Here is a 23,601-nt window from a genome sequence, read left to right on the forward strand (position 1 = left end):
TTACCATGAATAGAGGGACTATCAGATTATTCGCCAATACAGACGTTCCCACAAACAAACTCCTAGCACTAAAGAAAATATTAATAATCAGAATCAGTGACCTGCTGGCACTTACTGGGCACAGAAATGGTTTGGAAGTCAAATCAGACACGAGAGCCAGGCCTTAAAATGACTGTGGGAATATGCACAAGACACTTCTAATAAGGCAATGTTTGATGGAATGGTTTAGGTAATATAAATAGCAATGATGAATAAGGGATTATTCATTAAAAAGTGTTCTGTTAAGTTTCTATGCAGGGCAAACATGTAATCCGACAAAATGCATCAATCAAAATCAACCTTGTATCAGTGCTGGCTCCATGTATGAGGGGATATATCTTTTTTTATACCTGTCCAGCTTATAGAATGGTTATGATCTAGTTGAAGGCTAAATCCTAATGAAGAACAGCTGAGGAAAAGGCCAAAGTAACCATAGTGGCATTTCTTTTCTGGGAAACTCTCAGTCATATCATATGACTCACTGTTGTGAAGACTCTCAAACCATATCTCAAGGAAATTACTATAAACTTCCAGTCCACAGATATCTATAAACCTGACTATATATGTATTTACTCTGAGCAGCCGTAAGATTACAACCACTGACAGGTGACGTGAATAAGGGTCCTTTTTACAAACACCCAGGTTAATCTGACAAATCATTGAAGCCAAAGCTAGGAACTATAAACAGAGATGATAAAGGAAAGACTGAGATTTCTCCTCTTTTCACATCCTTTCCTGGCTTTAGCTTTAATTATCTGCCAAATAAATTTGTGTGTGTAAAAGGGCCTTAACATGGGTTATCTTGCCTGTCAGAGGTGGGATATATAAGGTAGCAAAAGAACATTTTGTTCTTGGATTAGATTAGTGGGTCAAAACATCTCTAAAATATGAGGTTTTGTCAAGCATTCCCAGTATGCTGTGGTAATTGGCCACCAGAAAGGTCATGGGTGTCCAAAGCTCAGTGTCCAAGGGGACTGAATACACAGAGTGCATCACTGCTTGCTGCATATGGGGCTGCATGGATGCTGACCAGCCAGAATGCCTATGCTGACCCCTGACCACTGCCAAAAATGCCTACAATAGGAATGTCTACATCAGAACTGAATGATGGAGCAATAAAAGAAGGTGGTCTGATATGCATCATGTGAATGGTCACATGTGTTTGTGTCACTTACCTGGAGAAAGGATGACACCAAAATGCATTATGGGAAGAAGGCAAGCTAAGGAAAAAAAGTTTGACATATCACAGGGAGTTATCAAAAGTTTTGTTTGGCCAGGGTCTAAGCAGGAGAAAGAGTGGGGAGAAGTGCACTGTTTTGCTTCACTTCCCCACTGTCAATAATCTCCATCCAGGGACCCCGTAGACGTATAATGGAGCCGCTAGATGGACATTGCAGCAAGATGGAAAGTGAAATGTGCTGCCGCTTATTTCTCCCAACTCATTCTCCTTATCAGTGGTGTTCTCAGCAGCCAGACCCGACCAATCAAAACTTTTGACATGCCCCTGTGACAGTGTCCGTTAAAATTATGAACCAACCTGTGCATATCTGCCAGTGCATATGACTCCATTCCACTGTGGCACTGTAAGACATCCTGGATGTCGCAGAAGATAATTATTTGCTCGTCCAACAAAAGTGTCAGGATACCCGGTGACTGAGCCGTCCAAGTCATGGAAAATTGACACCTTGTCACCATCATAGTCATTAGAGCCAAACCACTGCCCTGGGCGACCGAAAAATACTTTGCGGCCAACCTTGATAAGAGAGGGAAAAAAATGTTCAGAAATAGCAGTGCCAGAACATATTACCATTTTATAGGCATTGTCATATAAAGTGTTTGTTAATCTAGTGCAGACTCCACTTTGTCTATAACATCCACTAAACTATCTACATTATGTGCCGTGGTTAATATGTGAACCAGGAGAGATATTTATCATCTGCTAAGATCATAGCCGTACATCTGCTGCAAATAAGTAGGGCAATTGCTCACAACAGCATCCGTTTTGCAGATGTGATATGATATCCATTCTGGAAGCCAGGGGAATACAATAACTAACTTGGATTGAAGATAAAGTAGCAAATTAAGATGATCGGCACATCAGCTCCTTCTATCACGATTATTCACGTGGTGCATGTCTTCAGTAGTTATAAAAACCACGTAGCACTAAATAAGGGCCATTCTGGTTCTTCATTGTACATAACATAGACACTTGTAAACACTGCAGCTGCCAGGAAAGTGAGAATCTATGACTGCATCTGGAATAGCTTCTGAGCTGTCTGGTATAATCCAGCATATTCTGGTATATAAAGCAGGGAAACATGTGAGCGGCTCTGATACATAGGTAATATCTGATAGCTCAGCAATTGTCAGACCAGAGAGAACATCAGACATAGTAATTGGGAGAAAGTGTATGATATCTCCTAGACTACATGTATTTATATAACCTAAATGTATTACTTTGGTACACTTAATGTAAAGCAAACCATTTTAGCATGCTGGTGTATTGGCAGAGCTGACAAAGCTTAAATGATATGCCAAGAACCTCCCTTTTCTATAGCAGTATTAATTTTAAAATATCTATATTATGCATATATAATTTGCAGTGTCCTGTTGTATTTTTGTATCCTTCTGTAATTTTCAAATTGACAGGGACACTTAAAAAGAGGTACTCGGGAGAAAAAAAAGTTAAAAAATAGAATATGTAAATTACTTCTATTTAAAAATCTCAAGTCTTCCAGTACTTATCAGCAGCTGGAAGTGGTGTATTCTTTTCAGTCTGACACAGTGCTCTCTGCTGCCACCTCTGTCCATGTCAGGAACTGTCCAGAGCAGTAGAAAATCCCTATAGAAAACCTCTACGCCTCTGGATAGTTCATGACATGGACAGAGGTGCCAGCAGAGAGCAATGTGTCAGACTGGAAGAAAACACCACTTCCTGCAGGACATACAGAAGCTGATAAGTACTTGATATTTTTAAATAGAAGTAATTTACAAATCTGTGTAACTTTCTGACACCAGATGATTTAAAAACAACTATTTTCTCTGGAGTACCCCTTTAAGTTATATATTCTAAAAACCCTCTAAATGTCATATTAGATTGTTCCTATAATATAGGAGGGTAGTGTAATAATTCATTTTTGTGTCCATGGTAAACAGCAGGTAGTAGCTGTGTTATAGCAGCCTGTACTCTGCTGCTGGGATCTGAATCCCCCATAGACTAGTATGTGTATTTTGGTGTATGACTGTAAGGCTGTGTTTACTCATAGTATTTTGGTCAGAATTTGGGCCTTATTTTGTTCAGCATTTTTACTAAAATCCGAGGTGGATTCGAAACACATCTACATGACATTCTATATGACACAACACATGACATTCTATATGACACAACACATGACATTCTATATGTTACAGAATATCTTTAGTTGCTGTAACACAACATAAGCGCCATAGTCACCATATATTTTCCTAAGTAAATACTACAGTATATACAATACTAAAAAAAGGGTAACATCAAATAGAGGACACTAAGAATCCTATTATATTGTGACAGAGATCCAACTAATGTCTGTATGCCTGCAAAGGAAGCACAGAAACGCTCACAGATCATATTACACAATCTTCCCCTCGGCTCTACTGAATAAATCAACTTGTTTATTACACGTCCAGGGGCAGAATGATTAGAAATTAAAGAAGGAACAGGACAGATAACCATTTCCATTTTGGGAATTGTACACACTGTTCATTGCACTGAGCAAAATGAGCCGGCTTACAGGAATGGTCCCAGCCTGTACAGATGGGTAAACAGATGTGTGCCACTGCTGCACTCACACCTACCCTATGGGAAGGTATGAGGAACACACAGTAACTACATTCTAATATGTCAAAAATGTCATTGACCCCACGGCTGTTTACTGCTCAGCCTGGAAAACATTTTTACACTGTGAATAATTGAAATCGGGAAATTAAGACAATAGGAAAATGTTTCTGAGAGTAGGAAATACAAATGATGTGGACATCCTGTATCTCCTACACTAATAGTTACTGCAATGTAATATGTCCATTTGTATACACAGAATTTAATTCTTTTTTATTCATCTCTGCTGTGTAAAGTCTTTGCAGTTATATGCTAGAAATTAATTATTCCATATTGGCAGAGAGTGCTCATAATACATGGATTATATACAAGCTGTGCATTTATGTATATACACTTACTAATAATGCACCCAGGCAGAAATGTTGGATTGCTGCAGAACCTGGCATGCTCTTATGTTACGTAGAATGGGTGTAATCTTATTAGACACTGGGTGTTGCCACAAGAGGACGTAAAAGAGCTTCCCCCACTGCCCTATAAAAACTTTCAGAGGCCACTTTTAGGTAGTGTACCTCTTGGGGGGAGATCTTTGACTGCTAGACATGCATCTACAATGTACTTGAGGCATTTTGCCCAGTTGACAGACTTTAAAAGGGGGTTCATCACTTGACTAAAAGAAGCAGGATGGTCTTTTTCATAAGTGGCCCACCATCTAGCGACTAAGCTGTTAGGAGTAGTACATTATCACAACAGGTGTTCAGCACTGTTCTCCGAGCTCGAATGCTCTGCATTTGACTACTGGTGGCTGGAGAAGTTAGATGCCGCCCTAGGGAGTCCTGGAAAACATGGATATGCCCACAGGCTGTATTCATGTTTTTTTATGGCAGCCCTAGAGCTGCATCCAACTTCTCAAGCTGCCGGGAGTCAAATACCGAGGATTCGCAGAGCATTGCTGAAACTGAACAGTTGAACAAGTCCGCTCAACACTACTCAGGGCCTAAAAGATCAGCCTAAGGGCCCTATTCCACAGGCCGATGGGGGCCCGATCAACGATGTAAACGAGCGCCGATCTGCTAGATCGTCGCTCGTTTACTGGGCCTATTCCACGGCCCGATGATCGTTGAGCGAGGGCTGCAGGGACATCGTTACCGATGTCCTTGCAGCCCTTGCCGCATACATTACCTGTCAGGTCTTATCCTCCGCTCTGTCTTCCTCCCCGGGTCCCGCGTGCTCTAGCTTCAGAATGGCCTGTCAGCTGACAGGCCACTCAGCCAATCACAGCGCTGACAGGCCATTCTGAAGCTAGAGCGCGCGGGACCCATGGAGGAAGACAGAGCGGAGGAGAAGCCCTGCAGGTAATGTATGCTGCGCTTCTCAAATCGTCGGTTGCCACCGTGCACCGCTATTCCACCGTAGCGATGCGCGGTGGGGGAATGATGATTTTAGGTCTGGCCCTAAATGAACGATCAGCCGATGACACGATAATCGGCCAAATCGGGCCGAATAATAATAATCGGCCGATTATCGTTCCTGTGGAATAGGGCCCTAAGTCCTATTAAGAAAGGTGATGTACAGGTAAAAGTTTACAATGGACATGTAGCTACATAACTACAGATCAAAGCTGAGAAGACCTTATATGTATGTGTTTAGTGAGCCTTGGCAATGTAGATAAATGCATCATCAGAATGATGCCATGGGTGGCTATGGCATAAAGAATACCGCTGGCACCTAACACAGTGCTTAGTCATGCTTATAACAGTTCAGTCACCTTAAGTAAAGTTTATTGACAGAGAGTCTGCACCAGCTACAATCACATTACAATTAAAGAGAAAAGAGAAAGCTAACATGCTACGTCCTGATCTTTTTGGCACCTGGCCATGAAATAATATGTATTTTCTGATTCTTCTTTCATTAATTGCCACTCAATCTCTATAGTAAGAGAGCTGTATGCTGTCTACGTGGGGAAGCTAATCCTACGTCAGCATCTTGTAACAATATTCCGGTCATTTGGTTAAGGTGGGGATATGTGGACATAACTTTCTCCCCGTATAGACTATGACTCTGTTTGAATAGTTTTCTCAAGATTTATGTTTGCATATAGTTTTATGGATCTTAACTCTCTGTCAGCCAGCTGGAGCATGTTTAACAAGAGCCAATCCATGATGGCTGGGCCTTTAGATGCATCCTCTCTGGCACCATTTGGTTAATCATCATTCCACTTAATGTCTTTCACCTACAAGACTCAGCGGGTTTGGCATTTCAGGGTGTAGCCCTGAACTGGTTCAAACAATACCTCCATTTTATGGCGGATAATGAAAAGCATATCAACGCAGCTGAATACAAGCTCAGGAGAAAGGTCAGGCCAACCTGCAAGACACACACAGCTACCAAATACATTTCTAGAAGCGTCAAGCTGCCAACACAAATAACTATCAGACTGGAACTCAGCGAAAGCCGCAGATTCCTCAGCATGTTATCTCTCTGCTTACCGCCTGGTTCTGGCCTCCATAAACCTAGAGAGTCTACTAAAAACAATCAGGCTGTCTTATGTAATGATGGCCACATGTTTAACTCCTTCTACAACATAGCACTACATTAATGACAGATGAGTTCCATACATAATATCCCTCCTTTTAGGCAAATTTTACTTACGCTTCTCTCCATCTTGACCTGAGATATGTTATTCTGAGGTGTGATTTGCCAGGAATTCTTTAAGGAAAATCCAATGGCACTGGAAGGTCGTTCAGCAGTTGGGACAAATTTCTTGAATGTGCATCGTAGAAGTCGGACCGGCCCATCGTATATCTGAAATCCACGAATAGGGAATGTCCTGGGTTCAGAAACAACAGAAACATCCATCATTTATTCAGATGTCAGTACTTTCACACAGGAGCAACCTAAAATTAGTCTAATTGTCCAAAGTAATGTAATGGCCCTTGTAAACTTTGACCTGTTTAAATGTTTGATAATATATTAAAATGAAGTCTGGTACTTCAGACCCCCACTAAACGCTATATACTCTATAGTTAGTATATAAAGTATTACTCCTGCAATGAGACAAGGAGAGCAGCAAAGCAAGGAGTGAAGCGCCCAGCTAAGTGCTTCCCCCAGCTCTATCTAGCAATGGGGGTCTGAACACCCAGCCAATCTCTTTCTATACAAAAACTGGCCATATAATTTCAACAGATGTTGGCTGAACATTCATTTGGCCAAAAGCTATTGTTCTGGTTCTGCCATATACATGAATACATTGCTATGTTTTCACTGAGACATGGTGTGAAATCCGCTGTTAAATTCTCTTGTGGTGGCCTATTTTTAGGGATAAAAAAAAAATAATCAGGTGTTAAAATTTATTGTGACCGACCCTTCTCTTCCCCAACATAAGGGGGAAAGTCAGCGGGTCACCAGGCATGGTCCTATTGGGTTTGGACAACTTTTCTTTAACCCTTTGAGCACCAGGCCCAAAATGACCCAGTGGACCGTGCCAATTTTCATTTTTGCGCTTTATTTTTTTCCTCCTCCCTTTCTAGGAGCTCTAGCACTTTCATGTCTCTATCTACAAGGCCATGTGAGGACTTGTTTGTTACAGGAATAGTTGTACTTTGTAATGGCGTCTTTGACTCTACCATAACATGTATGATGGAACCCCCAAAATATTATTTATGAAAATATAAACTGGTCAAATTTGAAAAAAGAATGCAATATGGTACCTTGTAGGGGGTTCCTGTGTCTACGTAATGCACTATACGGTAAAAGTGACATGATACCATTATTCTATAGGTCAGTCCGAACACAATCATATGCAGATTTACACAGATTTTTTAATGTTTTTTTTTTTTTTTTTTAATGAAATCCTTTTGATTTTGCAATTAATTGGTAATAAAATGGTCCTATTGTGACTCTTATAAAGGTTTTAGTTTTTCACCTACAGGGCTGTATGGAGTGTAATTTTTGCACCAGGATCTCTAATTTTTATTAATACCATATTTGTGTAGCTCAGGCGTTTTGATCAGTAATCCTGGCGCTTTTTCCCCTCTTTTCGTTTATGTCGTTCACCGTACAGAATGGCATTTGTTATATTTTGATACGCACGCTATGGTATATAATATGTTTATGTGTTTAATTATTTTTTATATGTGTTATTTATATATTGGGATAGGGGGTGATTTTATTTTTGTATTGTAAAAAAAACATTTTTACTTTTTTTTTTTTTTTACCCATTTTAAGTCCCCTTGGGGGACTTTTACATGCAATACTTAGATTGCATACAGTGATCATTGCTATGCCATAGGCATAGCATTGATCAGTGTAATAGGCGCTTTGCTCATTGAGCCTGCCTGTGGCAGACTCAATGAGCATATTGCTGATCGGACCGCACGGAGGAAGGTAAGAGACCTCCTGCGGTCTGACACAGCAGTGTGACTGCAGGGCTCCCGATCGGTAAGTGACAGGAGCTGCCCCTGTCAATTACACTTAAACGCTGCATCGTTTAAGGGGTTAATGACAGGCTTCAGTGAGATCGCTGCAGCCTGCCATTAGCAGTAAGGGCCTGGCTACTCCTACCGCTCTAAAGCATGCTTCATAATACAGGACGTACCTGTACACCCAGGGTCGTCTGGGGACAGGCATCCAAGGCGTACAGGTATGTCCTTGGTCGTCTAGGGGTTAATGTATTTTAGGACCTTAAGGCTGGGTTCACACTACGTATATTTCAGTCAGTATTGTGGTCCTCATATTGAAACCAAAACCAGGAGTGGATTAAAAACACAGACAGGATCTGTTCACACAATGGTGAAATTGAGTGGATGGCCGCCATATAACAGTAAATAATGGCCATTATTTCAATATAACAGCCGTTGTTTTAAAATAACAGCAAATATTTGCCATTAAATGACGGCCATCCACTCAATTTCATCATTGTGTGAACAGATTATTTCTGTGTTTTTAATCCACTCCTGGTTTTGGTTGCAATATGAGGACCACAATACTGACTGAAATATACGTAGTGTGAACCCAGCCTAAAAGTGTAAATCACAATGTACAAGTATAATAGAGTAGCATATTCATTTAAAAGAATAAAGCTGCCTGCGCCTCAAGGGGGCATAAGCCACTGTTATTCTTAGGCTGCCTAGTCTAGATTTACACTGTCTATGAATTAGATTTTTTTTTATCTCCCCCCGCTGTGGTAGAACATCATGTTCTAGGAACAGACTTAAAAAAAAAACTTTTATGGAACATTACTCAAAGTTTTAAGTTGCATAATCATATATTACGAATGTGCATTGTATTGGTATTACTACTTCTATCACTTAGTAGGAATAAAACTAGTGGTAATTTCATGAATAACACATACTTGTTTCGGGGAAGCGACCTTTGTTCACCCGACCCTCCACGCCCCCAGTAGCTGTTCTGTCCACCACTTGAGCCCACATTATCACTTTCCCCTACAAAGATGGAATCTGTTATCTCCAGGCTTGATCCTTCATCAGTTGGGAATGTTCCGTCACTGGAAAAAAAATATAGATATCCTTAAGGCAATAAATCTACAATAACGCTCACATGTCACCACTAATTTTATTGCAGGAAAAACAATGTATGACTTCTGCAACAGAAAGTAGCAAAACTAAAATAATTATAGACATTGCAATACTTTCAATGGAATTCCAGGTCTCCTTCCCAAGCATTACACTTCGAGGAATTTAATTATGAGGTGTGAAAATGACTGGTTTATTGCCAGGTATTACTGAGAGGGAGAAAGCTTAGCTACAGGAAAGAAAAGCCTAGTACAAGATGTGCATACATTTACTGGTGATTCATAGCCTGGAGCGGACCTCACTGTATGTGCAGATCTTGGTAGCTGGAACAGGAGGAGAGTTGCATCTCCCAGATGTGAGAAGTGACAGAATGAGAGAGGAGTGGCACACATGTAAAGAGTAAAGTGGTCATTTCCTTGAGAAAACATTTTAGCGTTTTGCAAGTTCTAGGTGGCAGAAGAAGAGTAGAGAAAAGAAAATATGGCATAAAAGCGATAACATAATAGTCCAATTACAAGTGTGGGAGAAATACAGAGTAACTTTCCCATGTCTGTTATACGTCCAATAAAACTAATTAATTCATGATAAATGGGTTATTACCTGGCTAGAGTAAGTCCAATGCCATTGTCTGAAAACCTAGAAGAGCATAACGGTCAAAACATTAGAGCAAGGAAATCTATGTCTGATGCAGCTTAAAAGAGGGCTTTATTATAAGAAGATCTGAGAAAAAAAAACATCAGGTTTAGATTTGGTGGGGAAAAAAAACTAAAAATTTCCAGGAATGTAGAGACAACTGTAAATGCTCAGTGGTTTGCATTGCTGCAATATCTTGCAGTGCTGGGTTTCTGAGTTCAAACTCATCCGGAGTGACATTTGGTTATGGTCATGGACATTGTATGCTCTCCCCAGAAACACTGGTTTCCTTCCACACTCTGATTGTAAGCCCCAGTGGGGACAGGGTACAATGATAAAATCTCTGTACAACACTGTGGAATATGTGAGCGCTATATAAATTAATGCTATCCCAGAAAGGACAACAAGCGATTAAAGCATGCTCTATTATAACTTCAGATTATTGATCAAACTAAATGCAACATAGAAGACCAAAATTTTACTTTATCTGTTGGAATCTGGTGATGTGATTATATTAACATGACACAAACGTGTTGACCTTAAAGGGGTTTATCAAGGAAAGAGAGAAAGTCCTACCTGTTCTACCTGTTCATCAGTAATATCAAGAAGCTATTGAACATTGCATTCAAATATGATGCTCACGATATACTTCCGCACCCAGGGGGAAGAAGTGGAGTGTCGGGGAGCAGAACAGGTATCATCCTTTAATAGGAGAGGCATACTATGTATTGCCCTAAGTTGCATTTAGTTTAAAGGTGCCTATACATCTTCAATTACTCATTCAGCCAACAGTTATCTCTTCTGACCTCCTCACACACATAAATAATCAGCATGGCCAAACATGTGCTTCCTATTGGAAGGGGTAAGCCACAGCCATACAGCTCTGGCATTGGCATACCCCCCCCCCCCCCAGAACAAAAGGGTTAGACAATGCAAATCCATCCAGTCCGACACATCTCTCCACCAACATCACCTGTTGGTGAATAGTCCGGTGACACCCATACACCCTATGTTTCGGATATACCCATGGATGACTTTAGTATAAAGTTATGGGCACCTCTAGGCTGCATCACTAATGGATCAAGGTCATCTTAATGCCACAGTCATGGTCCAGCCATCTCTTACGGAAACCCAGTAAGCCAAGTGGCTTCTATGTTTAGACTTTCCATGTTTCCTTGCACTAGAATCTCCCTCTAACTTAATATTTATTCACAGGATAACTGATAAACAGTAATGTACCCTGAGTTCCGGAAGATGATATCACCGCCCCTGGCCCATGCACCATGATCATTGTTCTTGAATGCTATAAGTCTATCAATGAGAGCAGGCACACGAGGCTTGGCTGGGTCTGAATCCTGGTGAGGACGGAAGCTAAAAAATAAATTAAAAAGATTTAGCTTTATGTACATGGGAAGAGACAACTGTTATTGGTTCACCTGGCTGCTCTGGTAATAGCCTGTGGCTGCTGCATGGGTTTAATCATTGCAACCGGTACCAAGGGTTGCCACTTTAAGCGGCAGAAAGGCCAGGTGGCAACTGCAATTATCAGGGATTCTCGAGTACTAGTTGATAACTCTAGCTGGCCACAATGATGAAACACACGTGGAAGCTCCAGGCCATCACTTCCACATCTAAGAGCAGCCTAATCTAGGTGGAAACACTATTATTCCAGATTTATGCCGCGTTTACACGGAGCAATAATTTGCCCAATCAATCGTAAAATGCTTTTGAAGCAACAACTTCTTTTTAATAATGATCAGCGTTTAGACGAATAAATCGGTAGAAAATTTGTTAGAAAAATTGTTATCGCGGCCGTTTTTAAGATCGCTTAAGCCCATCTTTCACATAGGGTGAATCTTTGAAAGACTGTTTACACGGAGCGATCTGCGAATTTTTAGCGAATGGCGAACGATGATTTGAGAACATGATCAAAATCAATGATTTCTTGCTCGTTGGTTGATCGTTTGCTGTGTTTACACGCAACGATTAGCGCTCAAATGCGATCGTTATTGCGAAAATTCAAACGATAATCGTTCTGTGTAAACGCAGCATTATACATTATTACTAAACATTCGGGAATGGTCACATGTGTGGCATTGGCACTGCTGCATTGTGGCCAAAAACAGCTGATGTTAAAGGCCAGAATAATAATTGGTCACAGCACGTCAGTGTGGACTTGCACATACTATAACACCTAATCAATGCCTCTATAATTTCTGAAACCAATGAACCTCGATTGTGAACAGTACCAATGCTATATGCAATGCAATGACTGACAACTCACCGCGCATTGTCTACCGTTAGATACTCCTTAGGGTTTTCTGCACTTGCCACTGTTGTCTTTACACCTTTTCCAATAAATAAACCAGCCTAGAGAAAGGAGAAAAATTCAGTCACCAAAGTTATATGACATTTACATAATAACTATATATCAGGGTATACTATACATAGACTTGCCTTAAAGTTGGAATGTACTCTGTTGTTGAGGAATATTCCCAGAGGAGTAAATTCTGAATGCCCTTCTGGATACTGGCCCTCCGAAAGACCAGATGGTACTCGATGAAATATATACCATATGCCAACATCCTGGAGAGGCCAATAAATAAAGATTCTAAAAACATGTATGGCAGGTCAAGCAAAATATAAGCATTGTTGCAATGGTTTAATGTTAGATAACCTAGAACTCCTGAAATACTAATATAAAGTCCATCAACTAGGTTCATGTGCATCGGAGGCTCCATCACAGATTCCAATTGGGAGTGGTCAACAAAGCTAGGTGGTCCGCTGCACAATGGACACCAATGGGTTCCAAGAAACCCCATGGACTTAACTGGAGTCTGTCATATTTCTGCTGTGGTGTTTGTTAATCTGACATGACTTGACCAAATAAATACTGCAAGCAGTGTTTCTTCTATAGTCATTTGAATGGATTATGTGACAGAGGCTCAGATCGGAGTCCCTGACACAGACGTGAACCTAACCTGCTGGTTTCATTCACTTTTATTTGGTGAACATATCTCTACTAACCTGAGCTCCTCCTGCAGCGTTGCCAATCAAGTTATTATTAGGGTTTGAGATCCAAAATGTACTGACAGCCCTATAAATGGTAACAAGACTATTACAAACTGCGCACACACAGGATGGCCTGTATAAAGCCTGGCACCAATTTACATTATATATATATTGTATTTATTTTATGTACACCAGTGTATAGGTATCATAAAAGAGCATGACATTTTTCAAAACTTACATGCAGTCTGCACTGGGCACAGGGACATAATCCCCATAGACATGTTCCCGCATTGCAAGACACATGGCCTCATTGCGATCAGTAGGTAGGATAGTGCCAGCCCTTGTGACCAGTCCAAGATTGTGATAGAAGGTGTTCTTTTGCTCCACACCATCTTCCAGGAAGAAGCAGTGGCCAAGTGTGTCATAGCCTATTGTATCTCTAATCTGGAAGACAGGAGAAAAGAAAGACATTAAGGGTGTGTTCACACCTACAGGATCTGCAGCAGATCTGCAGCAGATTTGATGCTGTGTTCAGTTATTTAAATGAAATCTGCTGCAGAAAATCAGCTGCAGATCCTGTAGGTGTGAACGCACCATAAAACAGAATCTCAAAATATGAAAAGGCCGTATTAATATTGTATGAATTGTATTTGCTAATAATGACAATAATGAAGGTCAGGCATAGTCTGTAAGTATAACTGTGGCCATTAGTTTAATATTGGCTGATTTCAACAGGACTGGCTGACCAGCTAATGCATGGGTCTCCAAACTGTGGCCCTCCAGCTGTTGCAAAAGCACAATTCCCATCATGCCCGGACAGCTAAAGCTTTGGATTTGCCTGTCCAGGCGTGATGGAAAATGTAGTATTGCAACAGCTGGAGGGTCGCAGCTTGGAGACCCATGATCTAATGTATATAATGGTCTCCTGACTTTCCCCCTGAAGGCAGGTGTTGGGCACCAAGGGATGATGTACACCAATGATTGAGGTCATAGACTAGACTAAACTAGAGAAATATCAGAAAAACAAGGGCTCATACCAAGAGACCATGAGTTCCATGAATAGCGACACATCTGGAAAAACAATGATGGATGGCAAGATTATCAATGTAGGTGGTAGGGTTGTAGCCACCTTCTTCATCCACTGATCCAGCCATGTGAAAGTGCACTGGGTAACTTCCTAATATCTGCTGCCCCATGTTGGTGAGCTCTACCCCTGACAGGTGAACTGAAGTAAAGTGCCTTTGGATCTGAGAATGAATACAAAAAATAAAATTTTATAAATCAAAAATATTGAATAAAAAGTATAAGAAAGGATTGCAGTATTCAAATTATTATACAGTACATCAACATTATGGTATAGTCTACTTTCTCTGTAATTTAACACAATTCAAGTATGTCTACAGTTTGTCAAAATACTTCAGATTTGAAGGGGTTAACCGGCATTAGGAAATTTTTACATAATGCGGGAGAACATAATAAACGTTTTATGTCGCACCTCTCCACACTCCCCGGTAGCAGCCTCTCCAGTGTCTCCTGCTGACTGCAGCCACAGCCACTTCCCAGACAAACTCATCTCAGGAATGACAGCCCACTAAGCCAATCAATGACTAAGACGTGACAGCGAAGTGGCCAGTGATTCGCTGAGTGGGCTGACACTCCTAAGACACCAGAGAGGCCGAAACAGGATACTGGGAGAGAGTAGAGAGGTAAGCATAACAACAAAGCAGCATTATATGAAAAAAAAAATCCTAATGCCAAATAATGCCTTTAAGTAATCATGTTCAATGAGAGTGAGCAAAATATTTTACCTTAATTTGGCCCCCAAAGGTGTCATAACTGAAGAACTGACAATGGTTATGACCATAACAAGAGGCCTCCATTTCCCCTTTAATAACAATATTTCGTGTGAGAAGTCCAACCTCTGCTCTCATATCAATGCCATCAAGTACTTCTCCAACATGCAGATACAGGGGGTAGCCTAGAGAACAGATTTCACATTTGTTTTATCTGTCAGTCAATATTACTTTAATCCCAGTTTCTTAAAAAGAAATGATAAAAAACTGCCTATTTTTGCAGGACACGATACCTGCATACACTCTGTAATGTTGTACCTAGTGCAGACACATAGGGATCATGGCAATATGGCTATTGGACAGCATTTATGCTACATTGGAGCTGGAGGGACATCATTTCATTTTACATAGATGGATGCTCGAATACATAAGTATTATTTAACTTCTCATTGGGAACTGGTTAAAGGTAACCACCCTGATGACCTTTTGGTTTGGGCAGCATAACAGTGATGACAGGTTCCCTTTAATATCACCTACACAGTTCCTCTATTCTACTGTTACAGACTTTTTAAATGTCATTTCAGGTAATTACATTTCATCAAAGAACATACAAGCAGTGCCATGCCACAGATACATCATTAAAACAATCATACTTTATATTTTAAGCTTAAACTTTTATTTAAAAAATCTAACAGCACAATATATGCCTCTGAACACTTGTTTTATGTTCATAACAATACACCTTCACAGCAAGATGAAAAGTGCAATGGCCTTAGTCAAGTATATGTTTCCTATGATGACCCCTAGTGGCCAATATGAATTTACTCTATACCATAACTGGGTTTAAAGGCACAGCCACAAAATCTTAGAGCGTTAATACCTTATAACAAAGAACTCCACCCAATAATGGGTTGACAATTGTACAAATATTAAATCTGCTTATGTAGTGTGGACAATGAGGCAGAGCTGAAGTCTATAGTCTTTTTCAATAACCATATATGAGGTACATGTGACATGGTGCACACAACAAACCAATAAATAACTTAATGTGAATTAGTTTTATCATAGGTGAATGTCTCATATACAAGTAATTTTGTCAAATATTATGTAGAAAATGATTATTCTCAAATAATTGATGGAAAGCCCTATTGCCTTGTGAAATTAAGGGAGATCAATGAGTGTAAGCTGAGACTTTCCTAAGAATTTTCTTACCATCAATTTTGACCTGATTGCTTCTACATTCAGGGCAGTGAAGCAGATTGAATTCTTCAGCTTGATGCATTGAGTAATCAGTGCTGGCAATGACTATCCTGTTACCAGGCAACCAACTAGTAACATCATCCGCTAACGTCAGGATGATGCCCCTGGACACTGCCACTCGGAACCCATTCCGCGGAACTCCTGAAGGGGAAAAGCCAAAGTGTTAAAACCAAAGAAATCACACGTCCTGAGATGCACTCTACATGTCAGTCTATCCTAAAATAGACATAAGAATAATAATTTTTATATAAGGGCAATATATTCTAAAGAAGTATTCTCCAGTTGTTGTATAACTACAACCCCCATCATGCCCTAAGAACCAATGTGGCTCTGCAGCTGCATTTAGTTCTCAGAGAAATGTTAGCACCAGTGTGCACCAACCTGTGTCTCTTCAGTTCTTTTTTTTTTAATTAATCTTTATTGGTTTTTACATGAGAGTCTTATGTAAAAACCAATAAAGATTAATTAAAAAAAAAAAAGAACTGAAGAGACACAGGTTGGTGCACACTGGTGCTAACATTTCTCTGAGAACTAAATGCAGCTGCAGAGCCACATTGGTTCTTAGGGCATGATGGGGGTTGTAGTTATACAACAACTGGAGAACACTTCTTTAGAATATTTTATTTTTTTTTTTGCCTGGGAGGGATGGGAGGAGGGGTGTAAACAATGTATAATAGAAAAATTTTGTGTGGGATATTTGTATGGTAATTGTTAATATTTATATAATGTTTTTTGGACCTACTTTTATACTGTTATGGTCTTATGATAAGACCATAACAGTATAAAAGTAGGTCCAAAAAAACATTATATAAATATTAACAATTACCATACAAATATCCCACACAAATTCCCAGCATGCTGTGAGTTGTAGTTAAACAATAGTCGTCATTCCACAGGTTGGAGAATATCAAAGAATACCAAAAGATTAGCATCTGCTCATCAATACAACAAGTTGTGTGTCACTGTATAATCCATACATTGTTACCTTTAATCCATCCACTGTAGGCAGAAACTGTAAAATATACTCCCCCGTACGTCTGGAATTCTCTTGTTGCTATTGCCAGTCCAGTTGTCCCATTGCTCTCATAGTTTTTTCTCTCCTCATTTACCTTTAATGGTCCTTCTCCCAGGACACCCACCAGTGCCCATGGCTGTCTATAAAAAAATACAAAAATAACCAAAAGTAAGATGTCATTACAAAACAGAAACAATGTTGCCTATTATTATCATACAATTAGGAATACTGTTTAAAATGGCCACCAATGACTTCTCCCAGCACCATACATTTATTCAGTGTTCTCTCACATTAGATATGCTATCTACATCAGTGTTTCCCAACCCATGGCTCCCTAAGCTGTTGTTAAACTACAACTCCCATCATGCACAGACAGCCTTTGGCTGTTCATGCATGATGGGAGTTATATTTATGCAACAACTGGAATGCTACAGGTTTGGAAACACTCATCTGCATACCCTGTAAAATGAATAATTACATGAGAAATCTCTATAGGATTAGGCCTGTCAGGGCTGCAAATTATTATAAGCACACCAGAAGAAAAAACCATGGAATTCCCTGCGTGTCTCAGATCCACCGAACCCTGTAATTCATCTAATGCTAAGTAAATATTTATAGCAAAATACATTAGTATGTAATTGTGTGATAAGGGAGAAGGATGGCGGCATGAACAGACCCTGTGCAGGTATTATTGCAGACTAGTCTACACCTTGGCTCCCCTCTTACATTCCTCACATTGCTGTCATGTCTCAGACAAAGAAATGAGGTCCAGGTAACTTGGTGTTTAGAGTGTCTATCTACTGATACCTTATCAACAGCCAAGGAGCTGTCCATGGTAGACTTCCCTGCTCCCACATGTGCATGTTCTGCTCGAGAACTTCTAGGGAAGCTAATAGAGTTTCCAGCAGACACACACAAGCACTTATTGGAAAGGCTTCAGCTCTGGGGCAGTTTCCATTAATAGCTTCAATGAGCATAAGTTTACACATTATAATAGATATCATAGAGCACAGACAACAATGCAACCTAATTGTCATGAAATATTCCCTGTAGTAAAGATCTCACAACAAAATAGCATCTTTAGAGATAGTAACCTGGTGATCACTCTATCTCGTCTCCAGAATATCAAAAGTGACACTCACTGAGATAACCTACTATGGTTGAATCGCTATATTCATCCCTCGCTTCTATATGCAGTAAAATATAAACCCAGTGTCAGTCAAGAGGCTGTGATTCCAGACTATTATGGTGACAATATGGGGACAGCAGTAGTTTAAGATTGCTGATATCTGTAATTATTAAATGGTGCAGGGGAGTGGGCTTCACAGTCGGTCATGGCACTCACCATCATCCAATTTGAAGTGGTCGGCTGTAATACGTTTTTTGGCATATTCAGCACTTATTTTGTCCTAAGGGGTGTCTAGTCTAGTCTACTCTGGATTCACATATGGTATTGAATCAGTATACCAGGAGTGGATCCAAAACACTGAAAGGTTAAAAACTTTTCCATTATGGTTTTTCTGAGTCAGTTACTCTCCCGGTTTTGGCTAAAAATACTAACCAAAATACTACATAGGAAACCTCACAGCTTTGGGCTGTCCTAATACATTCACCTCTATGCTCAAATTCTATCCAAACAGATCAATTCTATGCCAAAAGACAAATGCTGTGTGAATGGTCTATATTAAGTATTCATTTTCCCTGCAGCTATGAGTTTTTTTTTCTAACAAGTGCAGGGTTCTGTTCACACTGGTTTTCATCTATGGTTTTCTGCCCTGACATTATTGCAAATAATGAGATATAGAGTATGTACATTAGTATTCTTATTATATGCAATGAGACGTTTGCTTAACTTTTGTCTATAACCTGATTATTTAATAGGATTCAGTAACTGTTTCAGTCTATTAAAAACTGAGTGCGAAGAGTCTAAACTGCTTACAGTGAAACTGTAAACCTTAGCTTGCTAACACATGTAGTTCCCCTCTACTGGTTTCTATTTGTGACTGATCATATGCAGTAAGTAACTAACTGTAAGGAACTGATGACAAAGTAGACAGAAACATCGGGGGGCATGCATTTATTAATATTAGGTAACAATCATATAAGGTTACCTGTAGCCCAGATGATAGATGTATCTGCTGCTCAGAACTTCTCTTAGGTACCTTCTTACATCTGGACTTAAACTCTTTGCGGCCGAGTCTCCCACTGCTGCAGCCACCACCTTACCAGGACTCTGTTTGGACAAAAATTCTTCTAGCCTCTTTCCTTCTTCCAGAAACATGTGGGTATCAAACCTGTCAGCAGCTTCAACCTGACCAGTCTCTGGATCAATAATCCTTATATTGATACCCCGGCTTCCCCAGTGCTTCTCCCATTTGTATGTTCCATGAGGGAGGCCACCAGGATGCAGAGTTGCATCTAGCTGTGTCCACGATAGAGGTCTTCTTCCATGCAGTTCCAATATTCCTTCTTTATCTACACCAATAAATTTCTTCCCAAAGTCATCTATGTCTTCCCCCTCGGTGGATTTTCCATACAGGGATATGGTGGCATCAGAGCTATAGGGACATTGGGCTGACCCAATGTGTAGAGACCCACCATTTCTAATTAAGATATACTGAGTTCTTAGAATTATTGGTATTTGGTCGTCTGCAAAGACTAAAGACCCTGAAACACAAAAATCAGTGATGAAGCTAAAGTCCCCAGGATATTCTTCAATGCTATTGCCCTTGTCCATTGTTCTTGTATCAGTGCAAACAGAACATTCTTCAGCTGATATGAACATTCATCTTATGTTTAGTTTAACATTTGACAAGAGATTAAAAGTAGTAAATAGGTATTTTGGCAAAGGTTTATGTAAAGCCTTGCCAACAACGGACAGATGAGAAGCCTGTAACCCAACAGAAATCAACCACAAAGTGCAAACATTCATTCCCATTGGTGAGTCACTGACTGCCAAAGAGCTAAAGATCAGATACCTTACAGTAGTGTTCTCCAACTCTTCAGTTGTTGCAAAACTACAACCCCCATCCTGTCCAGACAGCCTTTAATGCATGATAGGAGTTGTAATTTTTCAGCAGTCAGGGGTGCGCAAGTTGGGGAGCACTACTCTATAGGTAAGTACATTTTGCTAGGGTTACCATGCCTACATATTGTGGAGAACACCACTGACCCTACATACTCCTATTTTCCTATAGCAGACATCACACCACCCAAATCATTATTTACCTCCATCCTGAATTAATAGTGAGTGAAAGGTGGCTGAGGATTCAAGCCTTAGGGCGACACCACGTCCTATAACAGCTGACCTTCGTCCGTCATGGCCAGGGTGCCAAGGGATGAGATAAGGCTTCTTATCAGGACACCTGTCTGCAACACATTCTTATATCATACTTAGCACACTTAAAGCACTGGCACATTGCTGGCATGGAGGACAGGTTAGAGATGCATGCCACATAACATATTTCATTGGAAGATTTGCACAAAGTCATTTGGAACAAACAGACAGATAGTTTAGCTGTCAGACACAAAAGCTGAATGCAGATAAAGCAGCCAGAGGAGATCAGCCAAGAGAAAGCAGCTCAGTCCACCCACCTGTTGCCTTCTGTATATAAGGCTATCCTCCTGGGCAGCTCCAAAGTCACCCAGGAAGCTGAGGCTTGGAATGAATGGAACAGATAAGTGATGGGTGCAAATAACCAAGGATGCTATACTGAGGAAGCCAAGTCACCAGACTACCTTCTGTCTGAGAGCCCTGCACCTGCTTATAGGACAATCTGCCACAACTATGCACCTGCTCGGATGGGTAGACTATGCTTGTTTATTTGTTCTCTTTTCTCAACACAGTAAAACAAATAATAAGAAATAAATACAATAAATGTAACTAACAGTACAATGTTACAATGACTAGTACACTGGAGTGCCAGCTAGGTGTCCAGAGTGTCTCACCTGTCTGACTGACCTCCCTTCTAGAAGAAGTAGTCAGGATGCTGGGAGTTATTGTTGCTGATCACTAGCAGTCCTGGTCCTCAGCGCTGCTGTGTGTTGCTGGGGATGGTAAACTCTTTCTTATATATAGTGCTGGTGGTGAGGGCTCCCCTCCCTCTGTCTCTAATGTTACCACCTTTCCTCTATCTCCATCCCTCCTCTTATGTTTCCATCTCTCCCTGGGCTTCATGTCCCCCCCTTCTGTGCTGCCTCCTTCCTTCCCTCCCTCCGTACACTTTGCTGTGTCTCCGGTAACCCTCTCGCCGTAACCTCAGCAGTAGAGTCTGAGTGCTCACTCCTCCTCCTCCTCTTCTTCTCCTTCTTCCCCGGCGGTGACGCCAGCACATGCTGCACATACCAGCAGCATTAAAGGAATCCACCGGCCACATACAGACTACACAGTGATGGGTGCACCTGACCTCTCCAGTCACTGGCTCACACTGGGGGGAACTACAAGTGCCAGCAGTACACAGAATGATTACACACTGGATATATAGTGCAACTTTTCTCTACAAAGTGCAGGACAGGTCAGGATCTCATGGCTCTAAGGAATAATGGTGGGCATGCTCCTCAGTGGAGGGGGGGGGGTGTCACATAATGTAACAATGCTGGGGGGTTCGGGTCATGCTCTGTTATGCTAAGGAGTTTATAAAAATGTAAGACTCCACAATCTACAGAATACAAGTCATATAACCTCTAAAGCAAAGGCATCAGATGTCAGATAAAGCAGAGCTGAGTTTATCATTTGACAATTATAAGGGTCTGTTCACACCTTCAGGATTTTACATGCAGTTAATGAATCCAAACCTAGGAAAGGACATATGGAGGATAGATACAGTATAAGGAAAACACCTCTCCCCTTTTTAAATATGTATAATTCAGAATCCTGACTTTTCATTTAATAATTGGAACTCAACCCCTGAACATGTATACTTTTAGCTGGGTTGTCTAAAAGTTGTTTGGCTGTTCCTGTAGCTGCTATGAAAGAGAATAGCGGGGCTGTCACTTCTGCAATCAATCTCCACGTAGATATGCCACCTCTCCCCCTGTTATGGAGTTATCAATGTACACATATATCTATTCAGCATTTATGCCAGATCCTGTTGATATGCTATATATGTTTGTGATTGGAATGACCCTTTAAGGGAGTACTCTGGCAGAAAAAAAAATAAAACTTCTTTCAAATTACCTGGTGCCATAAAGTTATATAGATTTATAATTTATTACTGTTTAAAAATCTCAAGTCTTCCAGAACATATCATCTGCTGGATGTCCTGCAGGAAGTGGTGTATTCTTTCCAGTCTGACACAGTGCTCTCTGCTGCCACCTCTGTCCATGTCAGAAACTGTCAAGAGCAGGAACAGTTTTCTATAGAGGTGGCAGCAGAGAGCACTGTGTCAGACCAGAAAGAATACACCACTTCCTGCAGGACATACAGCAGCTGATAAGAACTGGAAGTATGGCTGGGCAATCAAATTAATTTGATTAATTTGTTCCTAATTTGAAAATCATCTTTTTTTTAAATCACAGATTCGATTTTCAAAAAAATTAAATGTGCACTCTGATCTGCAGGGGGAGCAGCACAGCTCAGGGCCCATGCGGTGCAGCTACCAGCGATCTCCAGATTAAAGGTGGAGTTCAGCCAGCTGCAGCCCCGGCAGGGAGAGTGCCCTCTGCTGGATCCAGCATTAACACATCTGATTACACAGAAGGAACTCGGGCGGTAGCTGCAGCCAGCGCCCTGAGCATTATCAATAAAAGGGAGATTGGTCAGAGGAGCAGGAGAGAGACCCCAAACAACATCACCGGGAAGGTGAGGACCCGACATGGCACCCTGCCCCCACCACACGGCCCTGGAACTCCTACTACCCACTGGTGCTACCACTACTACTGTTACCCCCACTTCTGCTAATACTATTACTCCCTCTACTGTTACTACAACTCCCACTATGGCTGCTACTACCTCTCCCACTTCTGCTACTGTTACTTGCACTACTGTTACTACCACTCCCACTACTACTGCCACTACTTCTCCCCTCATCTACTACTACACTGCTCATGTACAATATACTACTACTACTATTCCCACTACTGCTACTCGCCTCATCTACTACAACACCCCTTATCTACTATACCTCTACTACATCCGGCATCATTATAAACTATAAATTTAAATCGAGAATTGTTTATAATTTAAAAAAAAAAAAAAAAGATTTTGGGGGAGATTTATGAAACTGGTGTAAAGTAGAATTGTGCGCTCTAGCTTCAGAGCGGCCTGTCACAGCCAATCACAGGCTGTGATCGCTGGGGCCTGTGATTAGCTGAGCGGCCTGTCAGTTGACAGGCCGCTCTGAAGCTACAGCGCGCGGGACCCGGGGAGAAGCGGACCGCAGGAGCAGCCCTGGAGCGTGGATAGGTAATGTATATCGCCAGTCGTCGGCCGCGCACCGCTATTACATATAGCAAAGCGCGGTCAACGCCCGACAAATACAAGTTCAAACCTATATCAACGATCAG

At 40.9% G+C, this 23,601-nt stretch overlaps 2 protein-coding genes across 2 annotated transcripts in view; both read right to left on the minus strand.

Annotated features, from left to right (window-relative positions):
• CEMIP (cell migration inducing hyaluronidase 1) overlaps positions 1 to 21,318 on the minus strand; it is a 99,283-nt gene extending 77,965 nt beyond the window's left edge. Inside the window, exon 1 of the mRNA XM_069984497.1 lies at positions 21,046 to 21,318. The gene's annotated coding sequence lies outside the window, so the exon portion shown is untranslated. The remainder of the gene's footprint in view (positions 1 to 21,045) is intronic.
• Positions 1 to 23,601, minus strand: part of LOC138801547 (cell surface hyaluronidase CEMIP2-like) — a 68,632-nt gene that overhangs the window by 21,281 nt on the left and 23,750 nt on the right. The window contains exons 4-18 of the mRNA XM_069984484.1: positions 20,326 to 20,466; positions 19,209 to 19,764; positions 17,068 to 17,237; positions 16,035 to 16,223; positions 14,838 to 15,007; positions 14,067 to 14,276; positions 13,268 to 13,473; positions 13,045 to 13,114; positions 12,475 to 12,603; positions 12,302 to 12,387; positions 11,257 to 11,388; positions 9,985 to 10,020; positions 9,204 to 9,356; positions 6,503 to 6,680; positions 1,577 to 1,792 (exon numbers count right to left, since the gene is read on the minus strand). Of these exons, the coding sequence (XP_069840585.1) occupies positions 1,577 to 1,792; positions 6,503 to 6,680; positions 9,204 to 9,356; positions 9,985 to 10,020; positions 11,257 to 11,388; positions 12,302 to 12,387; positions 12,475 to 12,603; positions 13,045 to 13,114; positions 13,268 to 13,473; positions 14,067 to 14,276; positions 14,838 to 15,007; positions 16,035 to 16,223; positions 17,068 to 17,237; positions 19,209 to 19,764; positions 20,326 to 20,466 (2,642 nt within the window). The remainder of the gene's footprint in view (positions 1 to 1,576; positions 1,793 to 6,502; positions 6,681 to 9,203; positions 9,357 to 9,984; positions 10,021 to 11,256; positions 11,389 to 12,301; positions 12,388 to 12,474; positions 12,604 to 13,044; positions 13,115 to 13,267; positions 13,474 to 14,066; positions 14,277 to 14,837; positions 15,008 to 16,034; positions 16,224 to 17,067; positions 17,238 to 19,208; positions 19,765 to 20,325; positions 20,467 to 23,601) is intronic.

The sequence above is a fragment of the Dendropsophus ebraccatus genome, chromosome 1, assembly GCF_027789765.1.
Source record: "Dendropsophus ebraccatus isolate aDenEbr1 chromosome 1, aDenEbr1.pat, whole genome shotgun sequence".
Classification (NCBI taxonomy): Eukaryota; Metazoa; Chordata; class Amphibia; order Anura; family Hylidae; genus Dendropsophus; species Dendropsophus ebraccatus.